The sequence below is a fragment of the Coenobita brevimanus genome, chromosome 77, assembly GCF_032717465.1.
Source record: "Coenobita brevimanus isolate Jiangsu-jjx chromosome 77, ASM3271746v2, whole genome shotgun sequence".
Lineage (NCBI taxonomy): Eukaryota > Metazoa > Arthropoda > Malacostraca > Decapoda > Coenobitidae > Coenobita > Coenobita brevimanus.
The window spans coordinates 4,710,840-4,724,403 of record NC_137030.1 but is presented as its reverse complement, the minus strand read 5'-3'; the positions used below and the strand labels follow the sequence as shown (position 1 = coordinate 4,724,403).

General features: G+C 43.0%; 1 protein-coding gene across 1 annotated transcript; it reads right to left on the bottom strand.

The window, feature by feature from the left end:
* Positions 1-1,617: 1,617 nt before the first annotated feature.
* On the bottom strand, positions 1,618-11,178 carry LOC145408429 (peroxisomal sarcosine oxidase-like). Its single transcript, XM_080279158.1, has 9 exons — positions 11,076-11,178; positions 7,656-7,750; positions 6,514-6,665; positions 6,008-6,130; positions 5,608-5,692; positions 4,592-4,780; positions 3,462-3,602; positions 2,324-2,399; positions 1,618-1,751 (listed from the first exon to the last, which is right to left on the bottom strand). Exons 1-9 carry the CDS (start codon positions 11,176-11,178, stop codon positions 1,618-1,620), a joined length of 1,098 nt encoding a protein of 365 aa, XP_080135284.1.
* Between the last annotated feature and the right edge of the window lie 2,386 nt (positions 11,179-13,564).

The window sequence follows — 13,564 nt, the reverse complement described above, 5'->3', positions numbered from 1 at the left end:
GTCTTTGAGTTAGTCGTTTTATGGGGGGGAGGTACTAACCCACCACCAACCCACATGTTGACACATAGGGAATGATGAGGATAATGATGATGGGAAATAGGTTATGATGATGATGATGGTGGTGGTGATTACCCTCTTCAATAGTGATGACCCTAATAAATTTCTTCTTGCTTCCTCTAGACAATTGTAATCACCTTAAGGGATAACTGTTTTAGCAGATGGGGTACTGAAGAATATATTTAATCCCTCTTTGTTCAAAAATCTCACCTTGACAGATGAATATCATTTGGTGGTAGCAAGGAAAAAAAGAAAGAAAGAAAAAATGTTATTATGTTAGTTAAGAAGTTTATCTATAAAAGGAAGAAAATTAATGAGAAAAAGATTATGTTATCATGGTAGTGAAGGAGTTTATCCAAAAAGTGAAAGAAAAAGTACAGAAAGAGAGAAAATGTTATCTTTTAATTGAAGGAGTTTACCATGGTATTTTTGAACTGTGAAGTATAGAAAGTTTGACAAGTGTTTGAATATTTTCCGGAAGTGCGATTTATTTTTACAATTTATAGCCTATTTTTCATAGTGTGATTGTACTTTATGATGCTTTTCAAATATAGCTTTTAAGGTCTATATGCAGAAAGTTCTTATTACACATTACCTTACCTTTTTTTTTTTCTGTTAATGGTGCAGTAAATTACAGATAAATTCATATACTGTATATTAACTGTTCTCGTGTTAACTTTGAATCTCATTTACCATTTTGCCACAACTTATAGCACACGTACCTGGTGGTCCTTGTTATAAGTTGCCAGTTATTCTCATTCTGTCTTGCCAGTAAAGTAGTACAGTAGTTGTAGCCCCAGGTTCATCTGATATGTGAACCCAGTGGATTGCAGGCTGAAATTGCCGTCCTGCAGTCCACCATCCTCTTTTTTTTTCACAGTTTAGAGGAGTTGAGGGATGTTTGTATAACCAAGCAGCTCCACCCCACAGTTATATCAGTGCCGCCTCATGAAGATGTCCATCTCCAGCACTGTTATTAAGTTCACAGTAAAATACAGAATGCTCCTGATATATATTTAAGACTTCTTATGTCTTGAAAGAATTTTTCGTAAAGCAGCAGTTTCCAAGAATGTATCAGTAGTGTTACAGTATTCAGTTCTCACCTAGAAGCCCAGGATGTGTAGGCAAAATGCTTCTTAGCTTTTGAGATATACTAAATGGTTCATAAGCACAGAGTTAAAAGCAATATAAATATACTCACCATTAACATCAGAACAAATTCATAGTGAATCATAAGCAACTTCAGTGTGCAAAATAAGTGTTAATGCGTCAGTAACTTATTAACAACACAGCTTAAAAAACAACCAACTGTATGAATTTCTCTGCTCTCATAATATCTTTCATAGGGATGCATCACATTATTTTTGCATCATTCTGAAAATTTAGATATACCTTTGCAGTGTTTGATAGAGCATTACCATATTTCTGCATTTTCACATATTATTTTGCACTAGACAGAGGTTGTCACTATATTTTATTTCCTTTTGCATAAATTGGAGTCTCTAGGCTTAAATCTTTAGTATTAGGTGAGGCATTACCCCATACTTGATGTCTTTGGCCTTAAATTTTGCCCTTGACAGTTGTATTGGTGAACCTGCTTGCTCTGAAGGGTTTCATGTCAAAGCCGTGATCCCTCCCCATCACCTCACACGCCAGGATATGCCCAATGGTGGGACTGACCTTGAATCCTGTACCTGTGGAGTTAGGAAATCCATCATCATCATCAGCAGCAGCACCAGCAGTAGCAGCAGCAGCATAACTGTGAGGATATTTATTTTGTGTGTGTTTAGTTTATATGTCAAAGTATTTTATTCAGTTTGAGAGAATGCTTGTGTTTTGGTGGTCTCAAGCAACTACCACTACCACAAATACTAACACCACCACAAATTCTGGTCCTACCTCAGCTACCTCAAACAACCACCAAACCACAAACACTACCACAATTACCCATACTATACCTCAGCAATATCACAATCACAGCTACCACTACAACTACCCATACTGTTACCTCAGCTACCTCATTCACAACTATCCCCATTACTATCACAGTTGCAACTACCACTAATACAATCATTACTGCCACAGTCATGAACTACCACAGCAGTCACCATTACCACCACAGTCACAACTACCACAACTGTGTGTACCATATCACACTAACCACAGCCACTACCACTACCACCAAAACTGTCCCCTCCACAACCACAGCTATCATCACAGTCACAACTACCACCATCACACCAACCACAATAGTGTACCGTCTTACCCGAGAATCCAGCTGCATATATGATATTTGGGTGTTTGGGGTGACGGTCTATAATGAACTCCTTGTCTGGTGTGTCCTGTAAATTATGATTCTTATTATTCTTATCATCATCATCATCACTATTGTCATCATTGTTAACACACTCATTAATCATTTTTTTCATCACATCATCATCTCTCCCCTAATCTTTATTTTATTTTATTTTATTACTATTTTTTTGTTTATTTATAGTGACCCTGTCTTTTACACAGCTAATGTATCCCCAAACCTTAGTGTGTACTGTAAATTATCTATCTATCTATATCTGTACATTAAATTTGCATAAAACAAACTGAACCATTGATTTTTAGCTCATAAGGAAAAGAAATTCTAAGATTTTTCTTGAAGTCCCAATTTTGGCTGTCTAAAAATGGATTTTATTTTTTTATCATATTTTTTTATGTCCTCAAGTACATGAATAATATACAGTGCAGTACAGTATGAGTAGATAATGATCATCAATAGACAATGAAGTTACATTATTATTATTTTTTTTTTTTTATTTATTTTTTTTTTTTTTTACTATGATAGCTGATAATACCGTATGTACTAAACTTTGTAAGCCAACCTTTACTGACAGTGACTGTTAAAGAATTGTTTATTATTATGATTTTGGTGACTTTTCCACATATTTCTCTAGCCTTAAAGTGATTGAGAGCACTAGCACATGGCACATTAATCCATATTTTCAACTCTAGAACACATAAATGGGGTTAATTTCCATGCACAGGGAATTTAGGTACTGTACAATATATATTTATGATGATATGCAAAATGAGCTCATGCAGATGAGATTTTGCACTAAAGAAGGGGTCACTGTACTCTTAGGCCCATATTCTCGTCAGTTAAGGAGGTTCTCCAACATCTCTTCCTTAATATTTATTTTCCAAACTACTCATTAATATCCCTTGGTTTGCTTCGTATGTCTTTTCAGTATCGACCTAGACTGCATAAAAAACACACACACACAAGGATATATATATTAACAGAGCAGAATCAGAAATAAATTGGTAAGGAAGAGCTGTTCATAAGCTTCATAACTGCATCAGAATACTGCCCTTACTCTCTTCCTTACTTTCCCTTCCTTCCTTCCACATACCGTATACCAGCAGTCCTCTTCTCCCATCTGCTGCAGAAGAGGCATATACTTGGCAACAAAGGACCTGATGTGATCCCCTATGTAGGACAAGTCACCCTTTTCTGAACCTGGGTCCACTTTGTCTCCAAAGTGAACCCCAATCTGAGGAAGACAGATAGAAAGATTGATATTCACATATATACATACATATATACATTACTGTACATACATTACATGCATGCTTACAAACATACATACAAACATACATAAGTAGGTAGGAAAGTAAATAGATAGACAGACAGACATGGCTAGATATATAGGTAAATACAGAGATAGACAGATATATCGACAAATAGAGTTTGGGAAATTTAGAGAGATTTTATTTTGTGACTATCAATCCAGTCCTCTCTATATGTCATAGGTGAACTAGCAGACCTTCCAAACTGGCTAAGCCCTTAACCTAGAAATACAGAAACAATACCCACCTTATACAGTCCTTTTGAATCCAATGCAGGGAGGCCATATAAGAAAATCTTGTGGGTACAGTCAACGAAGCTGTTGTGAGGGAAGCCATTGTTTTGGAAAAAGTAGGCTCGGGTGTTTATGGGTCTGTAAGAGAGGCAGGAATGAGGTTGTGTGTTAGAGGGAGGGGAGGATGAGTTTGGGTATCACAGAGAGAGAGTGGATGAGTTTGTATATCAGAAAGAGGCAGAGAGAGGGGAGTGAGTTTAAATGTAAGAGAGAGCAAGGGAGATGAGTTTGTGTATTGAAAAAAGAGGTTAAGTTGCATGTGTGTGTGTGTGTGTGTGTGTGTGTGTGTGTGTGTGTGTGTGTAAGGCTGCACAAGTAAAGTGCTAAAGAAAAGTGTTTATGTTTGTTGGATGTACACAGGAGTATATAACATGATATGTCAGTGAGAAATGATTAAAAACTAAAATTGATGAATAAGGAAAAAATAGATACAGATGAAGTTTGCAAACATGGCTATTAGCATAATTTCTGTGAAGTTTAAGAAAATTTTGTCATAGTGGTCATTGTGGGTTGGTGGTTAAATTGAAACCCTGTGTACTAAATTTTGGGTGGGTTGAGAGAAAAGCCACCCATGGTCATGAAATACTAAAGGTCACTGATGAACATGAAGTACCATGTACTGACTGTAGTGGCAGGTGTATGCCGAGTGGTTTTAGCAATTGTGATGTCCATGGTCCAGGACACAGCAGCAGGTGTTGGGCCATCACTGTGCCCTGGGGACCCTTCACACTCACCCACCCATCACCCGCCTGCACTGTGTCCATCTTCCATCCACCCTTCACTACACCACCACACTCTTTGAATAGTTTCTGGAAAGACAAGGATGTAAGATTAATCATGAAAGCATGTAAGGGATAATACAATAGCATATAAGAACAACTTGTTACAGGGGTTCCCATGAGAAAGGAAAACATTCCATTTGGTAAGGCACACAGATATAACCCTAAAATAATTTTCCCTTCCACCCTTAGAAGAATGAAAAGTATAATTCTCTAGGAATTACAGTGGTGGGAGCTTGAGGGGTCAGTATTCACCTATGGCAAGTGAGTGGTATGGGGGAATTTAGTTTTCAACTGTGTCCTCCTTTTGGAGACATACAACTCTGAATACATTCCCTCACATGTATAAAAAAAAATCTTTGTTCTCTGTGTTCTCTGGGCTTTATAAGTTCTGTTGGCAGTGTTATGATTCTAAAAGATTATCACTCATCCCCCGTAAGTGAGCAGTATGGGGAAGCTCTGTGAACAATAGACAGTTAATCAGTGCTCTACCTTCGCTTCCCCCATTCCCACTCAGACAGGTGTGTAAATACCGTGTGGGCCTAAATACCTCCTCCCTATTGTATTATCAGCCCCATTCTCTAGCTGTTGTAGTGATGATCAGTAGGATTTAGTGAGGTAACTACTAATTCATTGTAATTGTGTGATACGGGGAAGTTCTCAGTGTCAGACAGTACCATATTAAAGTTTTCTTGGCATAATGCTCTATAATCCATGGCAGCTACAGAAGAGGTCATATAAGCTCGTTGGCTTACAATCTGTCTCCTCAATAATCCATGCCCCTTTAATGCAACTCTCCTTTAATCCTTTGACCCTGTAAATGCTGTTGACCAATGAAGAACCCTTGTGGTACATACAAGAACAGCGTTGAGGCAACGATCAGCTCTCATCACCCCGGCACTGTGGTCTTCAAAAGCGAGGTAGTCTTCAGGGAACCGAGTCCTGATGGAGATATTGGGGATGTGAGGAATATGTAAGAGATTGTTGGGAAAGATATGCGGAAGATGTGAAGAAGCCTCGATCACATTCAGGGTAAAGATTATAGGGGGAAAATGTAGCAGAATACTGTACTGGGCTAATGTAGGGAGGAGTGACTTTTAAGGGAAAAACATAAGAGGTATCTTTAATATTCCAAGAAAGGGGAAAATTAATGCTAACCGAATTAACCCTTCCCCTGCGTACTGTAGAAGGGAACTACAATGAAGTGTAATCTTTCTAAAGACTTTTAAAAAATGGATTAATCAAAATTTGCCTCACTTGTATTTGGTGTTGGCTTGTGTAATTGTAAACCAGTTGGGGCATTGACCCGGCCTCTCAAGTGACCTGGATATCTCATCCATAAGGTCCCTGTGGCTTCCCACCACCAGCATGGGTGCAGGGCTGTCAAAAGTGCTGTATTAGAGAAAGGGAAGTGGTATAAGACTGATCGACTCTTTCTAGATGACTCTTGTGTGTTGGTGCAGTACGACAACACCAGGATTGATAATTCCTTTTACTATGAAAGGTTTCCTTTAAGCTGAACAGAAGCCTCCATTAATTTTAGGATATTTGAACTCGGGATATTACGGGAATTTTTGCTGTATACTGCCTGAATTTGAGTCCCAACTTCCTGGCTTACTATCAGTGATGTTATAAGGCACTAAAAGTGGTACTAAACATTATATTACTTCAAGGCATGCTTTACATTATGAGTGTTGTACAAGCATACTATTTCCTCTGACACAATACTCTCTCTCTTTCTCTCTCTCTCTCCCTCCCCTCACCTTACCAACTCCTCTTGCACTGTTGCAGAGATACTGGACCACCTTGCCATGGCATCTATCAACATTGTCGTCAATTGAGGTGGACCAAAGTTGGCCAGTCTTGTAATCCTGGTCTGCCCTCCACTGCTGCCATTTTTGTGGGGTAGGTGATACTGGTGGGGAAGTGAAGAGGCATTATGATCCAGAGTACAGTGGCTTTTTTTAAGTGCCAGAGCTCCAAGAAAATCATTGGCTTACATATATTTATTTATGTTACTATGTTACCCTGTAGTATTTTAACATCTAAGTGCAGAGTGGCAAGTGAGATACAAGGTGGTCCAGCAATAGCATTCCTCTGGCAACTCACCTGAAGCCATGGGAATGATGTGGGCCCAAGACTCAGTAGCTGGCCTTACACAACACTCCCAGGTAAGCCACTCAACATCATTTACCAAGTTGTCAAAGTCTGGGCTGAGACTACTGCTCATAATACCTCCAGTACACAGCTCATCATCTTGGGAGCCATGCCTCCTCTCCTCCTTTTCCCTGCACCTCACCATGTGGAAGGACTGTGTTCTGAACAGCACTGTCTATCACAGGAAGGTGGCTGGTTGCTTGTAGTCAATGGATCTGCTCGGCCAAGTAGACCAGAGTAGACCAACAATATCTGCAAGTACTCTGTGCTGCAGTGGGGGCGCGGTAGCACAGTGGTAGCGCGCTGGACTCGTAATCGGGGGATTGCGAGTTCGAGCCTCGCCCGGGCTTCCGTACCGGGAGTGGTAGCTCGCTCCTGTAACCCTAGCAGGGCTATATAGTCCAATACAGGGCTTAGCTCGGGGGAACTCCATTTCTCCCATTTTTCTGTGCTGCAGTGGGTCCCCTAGAACAGGACTTGGCCCCACCTTGTCCCCCGCCTTTCCCATACGTGGAGCAAGCTACGTTTCTGCCTTTATCCTTCTTATGGTAGGAGCAACTCTGATATCTTATTATAATCAACTCCAGGCAACTTTGCTCATCCGAAAGTGAGTCATATGAGTCTGAGAGAGTAAAACCATAGATATTACCCAAGTTGCAGAGTGAACAGGTTACACTACGTGGAACCAAACTTGACAAGTAAATGGTGATATTATCTGTGTGTGTGTGTGTGTGTGTGTGTAACTAACCTGGTCTAGAAGCAGGGTGTTCATTCCTGCTTGTTGGAGGCTGAGGGCAGCACAGGTGCCAATGATGCCAGCACCCACCACCACAACATCAGCGTCTGTAACAAACCATCATCATCATCATCGTCATCATTTTCACCATTATAATCGTCATCATAAGCATTTTCACCATCATCCACCACATCAGCATCTGTAGTAAAACACCTTTATTTGGTCTCCATACTGTGGCGAAAACCTACTATATTTGCTCACTTTCTTCTGCTGCATCTTTCTTCATTCTTTTTTTTTTTCCAACCACCTTTGAATTTGATGCCATTCCTATATTTCTTCACCAATTTGTCTCAGATTTGGCACAATTGTTCTTTGGGCAAATCTCTACAGGCTGTTTTATTTATATATTTTTTATCTAGTCCTTTTAAAAAGATTTAGGACTCAAAGGTAAGCCCGTGCGAACACAAATTTGGGGTCTCTGTGTCCTTGTACGTTATTCATCATGGCAATTTGCAAAGATGTCAATGTACTGAAGTTATGCGAAGACCATCCTGAATATCCTTGAGAATATTGGCAAGCTTTAAATATCTTTCTTACCACCACCATCACCATCACTTTTACCACCACCACATCATCCACTTGTGTAATAAAGTACTGCTATCATCAACACTGGCATCATTGTCACCATCATTATCATCACCACCATCCATCACAACATCAATATCGCTTACATAGCATATTCATTGTTACCATTGTCTATCTGTCTGTTTATCCATCCATCTATCTGTCTATTGTCAGACGTGAGAATCCTGTAGAGGTGCCCATAAACAAATCGCCTCCATGTCACCCTGTCCTCCTCTATCTGGGTACCCTCTCTCCAACTCACATGTCTCTCTCAATAGACCTCTCAACACTACCACCATCAACATCAACATCACCACTACCCATTACCACTACCACCACCACAACCATCCACCACCACCACCATCCGTTTCTGCCACCACCACCACCATCCATTACCACCGCCGCCACCACCACCACCACACCATCACCACCACCACCACACCATCACCACCACCACCACCACCACCCATTACCACCACCACACCATCACCACCACCACCACCATCCATTACCCCCACCACCACCACACCATCATCACCACCACCACCATCACCATCCATTACCACCATCACCATCCATTACCACCACCACCACCACCACCACCATCCATTACTACCACTACCACCACCATCACCAAAACCACATTCACATCCACTCCTGCACTGCCCTACGTTATCCTAATTAATATTATCTCCCATCATCTGTAGTATTCCGGTCTGCTTACCAGATAACCACATCGCTACTCATGACCACATCACTACATCACCACATTACCCTTCATCACATCACCACATCACATTATCACATCACTACTCACTGCCACATGACTCATTATCACATCATCACATCACATCACTACTCACTGCCACATGACTCATTATCACATCATCACATCACATGGCTACTTATTACATCACCACATCACCCCTCATCACATCACCACATCATCACATCACCGCTCATTACCACATGACATCAGCACATCACTACTCATTACATCACTACATCACCAGATCACTACTCATCACCACAGCACATCACCACATCACTGCTCATCACCACATCACTACTCATTACCACATCACCACATCACATTACATCACCACATCACCACACCACATTATCACATTACCACATCACATCACCACATCACTAATCACCACATCACATCACCACATCATATTATCACATTACCACAGCACCACCACATCACTATTCATTATCACATCACTACTCATTACCACATCACATCACCACATCACTACTTATTACCACATCACTACATCATCACATCACCACATCACTGCGTCACCACATCACATCACATCAGCACCAATTACCATCTTTACTGGAGTTCTGTACACTTGGCCTAAAATTTCCGTCTTTTTAACACTACTGTAGATTAACAATGCTAGTCACGAGGAAGTGCCAGGGAATGGATGCAGAACCGGAGTATTGTCTTATTAGAATATTATTAAGGAAGTGGGAGAAAAAAACAAAGAAGTGAAGGAAGAAGGAAATAAACCAGAAAGGGAAGGAGGAAGTCAAGAAGTGAAGGAAGAAGGAACAAGAGACTTTCAGGTGTAACTAGCAGAATAAATCGCTTACGAGGAAGTGTTAAGCATTCACTCTCTCATCATCAGCAGCAGCATCAAAAATCATCATCATTCTCACCACACAAACACACACACAACCTACCTCTATCCATGTTGAATGAAGACTGACACACACACACACACACACACACACACACACACACACACACACACACACACACACACACACACACACACACACACACACACACACCGCTCGCTGGTGCAGTGGTAACGCTCTCGCTTGCCATCTGGTAGACGGGAGTTCGCGCCTCGCTCAGGTTGCGAAAAGTTTCACTGACGAAGTGAGTGGTTACTGTCCCCCTTGAGCAAGGGGACGGGTGTGTGCGTGTGTGAAGGTCGCAGCCTTGCCCTTAGATCGGACTATATGAGCTCTCAGCTCCCTTCCGGGAGGGTAATAGCTGACGATCACGACCATCAAGTGATCCTGACCGACCCGGTGAATTACACACACACACACACAACCTACCTCTATCCATGTTGAACGAAGACTGAGACGCGCACACACACACACACACACACACACACACACACACACACCTCTATCCATGTTGAACGAAGACTGAGACACACACACACACACACACACACACACACACACACAAACACACACAACTTACCCGTATCCATGCTGAACGAAGACTGACAAACACACACACACACACACACACACACACACATTTCCTCGCTCGCTGTTACCGTGGGAGGGTTTCGGAGACGTCGATTGGGTCTTGATGGGTGTGGAAGCTGTGGTGGGGTCTCTACTCTCCCCTCTCCTTAGGTCCCTGTCGCGAGGTTCTTTTCCTTATCCTATTGCTTCTTCCTCTTCCCCTGTCATCACCAAATAGTGGAGGCCTTTGGTGATGATACTAGTTTCCGCCCCTTTTGTCATATCGGGTGAGACTACTCCCTCCCCACGTGTTTGCCGTGCGTGGCGACCCGTATATTCCCTGCTCCCCTCTGTCTGGGAGTTGAGTCCACCATGGGGCAGGGTGCAGTTCCCTGTGGTGGGCAACACGCTCCTTTGGTAGGGGGGTTGGGGTAAGACTGGCGGTCCAGTGTGGCCCCGCTGGGCAAATTGGCTGGCCGTGTGTTGATTCAGTCAACCTCGGCTAGGGTCAAGCGGGCACTGTTTGTGGGCACCACACTGGTCCGCAGCTGCCACTCCACCTCAAACCGTGTCCGCTTATACCTCTCCCGCTATCCCTGGGGCTGTTGGGTGTGTTGAACCCAACACCAGCCTCCCCTCGCTGGGATCCGTGGTGGGTAAGGGGTGGGGTGGTGAAGTCTACCATTTCTTTGTATGGATACTGTTATCTCCTCTGACTTGATTATGGTGACGACATGGACTGCCTTTCGACTATGGCCTCGATCTCTTCCCCTCCTCGGTCATCACCCTAACGTTACTTATGCACGTGTAGCCCGTCCTCCTCTCGTAGTAACTTCTAATCCCAGAACTATTTCTTCTTCCCCTTCTGCGCCTGTCTCTGTATCTGCTGTCCACTCTACATCTCCTCTCTCATCTCTTCTTCCCACCTCTCACTCTATACCTACTGTAACTGTTGTGTCCTCTTTCCTTCCTCCTAGCACTCCTATTTCCACCTCTCCCTCCTCTCTACCTAATCCCCCTTCTGCCTCAATCCTCTCCTTACAGACTCCTCTTGTTCCTGTCTCTAATTCTTTCTCTGTTTTAGATTCCTCTATCCCTACCTCCTCTTCATCCCCTTCCTTACCTCTTCCCTCTCCTCGTCCTTCCCCCCATTCCCAACCTCGTCCCTCCTCTCATTCCAGTTCCCTCACACCGGCCGTTTGGCGCCTGTGGCCCAACGTACCATCCGACCTCCATCCTCCTCTTGTGGTGTGTGCGGACTACCAATTGTGTCAGACTCTAAGACCATTCCTGCCCATCATCCTGCTTCTCCGGCTCGTAAAGTTCGTGCGACGAATACCCTCCCCTCTCGATCGATACACTCTCCCGCGTCGAAGTCTACATCTCAGCAGTCTCCTCAGCCACGTCCCCGAACTACTCCACAGCCTGCTAATTGTAACACAAAACCCTCTGGAGATGACGACAGTGAAACAATCCCCAAGATTATGGATTACATTTTAACTTCTACGCCAGATTCAGCAGACAATGCTGTACCCTCTCCTTCCATCCACTCTGTTGAAGTTCATCCTTTGCCGCCTGACCTCCCTCCTACTCCTCTCCCTCCTTCATCTCCCCCTCCTTCACCTTCTGTCTCCTCCTCCTCTTCACCCCCCTCCTCTTCTATTTCTTCCAGTACTCCATCCCCTCTATCTCTCCCCATGCCTCCAGGCTATGGTGACCGTCCTGCTCATCCACTAATTCCACCTTCTACCCCTATTCCTACTATCGTAACGACTCGATGAGTTATGTTATTATTCTGTAATATATTTTACATCCAGTGTAATATATTTTACTCCCAGTGTAATATATTTTACTTCTTATGTATTTATATTTTACTTCCTATGTATTATATTTTATCTTTAATATTAATTTCCTTTTATCTCTCCTAGACTATTTCTCTGTTAGGTTTTACTTTTATTTGGTATTTTAAAGTTTCAGTATGTCTGTTTTACAATGGAACATACGTAGTCTTACCGCCCACCGCAAACTTCCCAATCAGACCTCGTTCTTCCTAACAGTTATTAGTTTTTATTTTACTCAATGGCTCCCATCATACAATGGAATATCCGCGTTTTACTACACATCGGCCAGACCTCCGGTTTTTAATTTCTCAGTATAACCCACCGATTCTCTGCCTACAAGAGACGCCTCAGCACCCCCCCTCCCCCCATTCCATCTTATTCATATCTGAGTCTACCCCATTCCCAGTATGATACCTGGCTCCTGATACATGTTGACATTCCTTTTCAAACCCTTTCTGTTACGACAGCTATCAAATGTACCTTCGCCAGAGTGTTTCTATCTCGGTGGATTACAGTGGTCTCACTGACGTATTTCTCCCCTTCAGTGCCTATCAGTTTTGCTGACCTTGATCAACTTTTATCTGCCCTTCCCCCTCCTATCCTGCTTTTAGGTGATTTTAACTGTTGGAACCCCCTCTGGGGTGACTCTGTTTTAACTGCACGTGGGAGCTCCTTGGAGGATTTCCTCCTTGACCATGATTTATACGTTTTTAACTCTGATTCCCCAACCCATTTTGACAGCGCTCCTCGAACTTTCTCTCCCATTGACCTATCCGTCTGCACCCCAACGCTTTCCTTGAACTTCACTTGGTCGGTCTTGAATGATTACTGTGTCACGGACCATTTCCCAATCCTCCAAACCCCCACATCATACTACCCGGTCCCCGGCCCTCCTCGATGGCGCTTTGATAGGGCAGATTGGGCAACCTTTACATCCCAAGCTGTTCCTCCCACTCCTCTTCCGCTCTCCCATGATCCAACTGCTATGCTTTCCAGTTTCCGTGCCTTTCCCCTTACAGCTGCCCGAGCCTCTATTCCGTGTACCTCCCGTTCCATGTCATCGAAATGTGTGCCATGGTGAAATAACCAATGCACTTCAGCCCTCCGGGTCAAGAGGGTCAGGTGGAAGAGCTCCCGCAGGAACTGCGATGGAGGTCCAAGCTTTTATACTTTTTCAACAAGCTAATGCTCTCCTACGCCGCACAATCCGTCGAGCAAAAAGGATAGCTG

What these genes read in the sequence shown, in the direction of transcription:
- LOC145408429 (XM_080279158.1), bottom strand. Translation starts at nt 11,178, where the DNA reads ATGGTAGACTTCACCACCCCACCCCTTACCCACCACGGATCCCAGCGA. An exon ending in CCCCAGGGATAGCGGGAGAG is followed by an intron (nt 7,751 to 11,075) that starts GTATAAGCGGAC and finishes GGTTTGTTACAG; the next exon opens with ACGCTGATGTTGTGGTGGTG. An exon ending in CAAGCCAACACCAAATACAA is followed by an intron (nt 5,693 to 6,007) that starts GTGAGGCAAATT and finishes TATCTCCATCAG; the next exon opens with GACTCGGTTCCCTGAAGACT.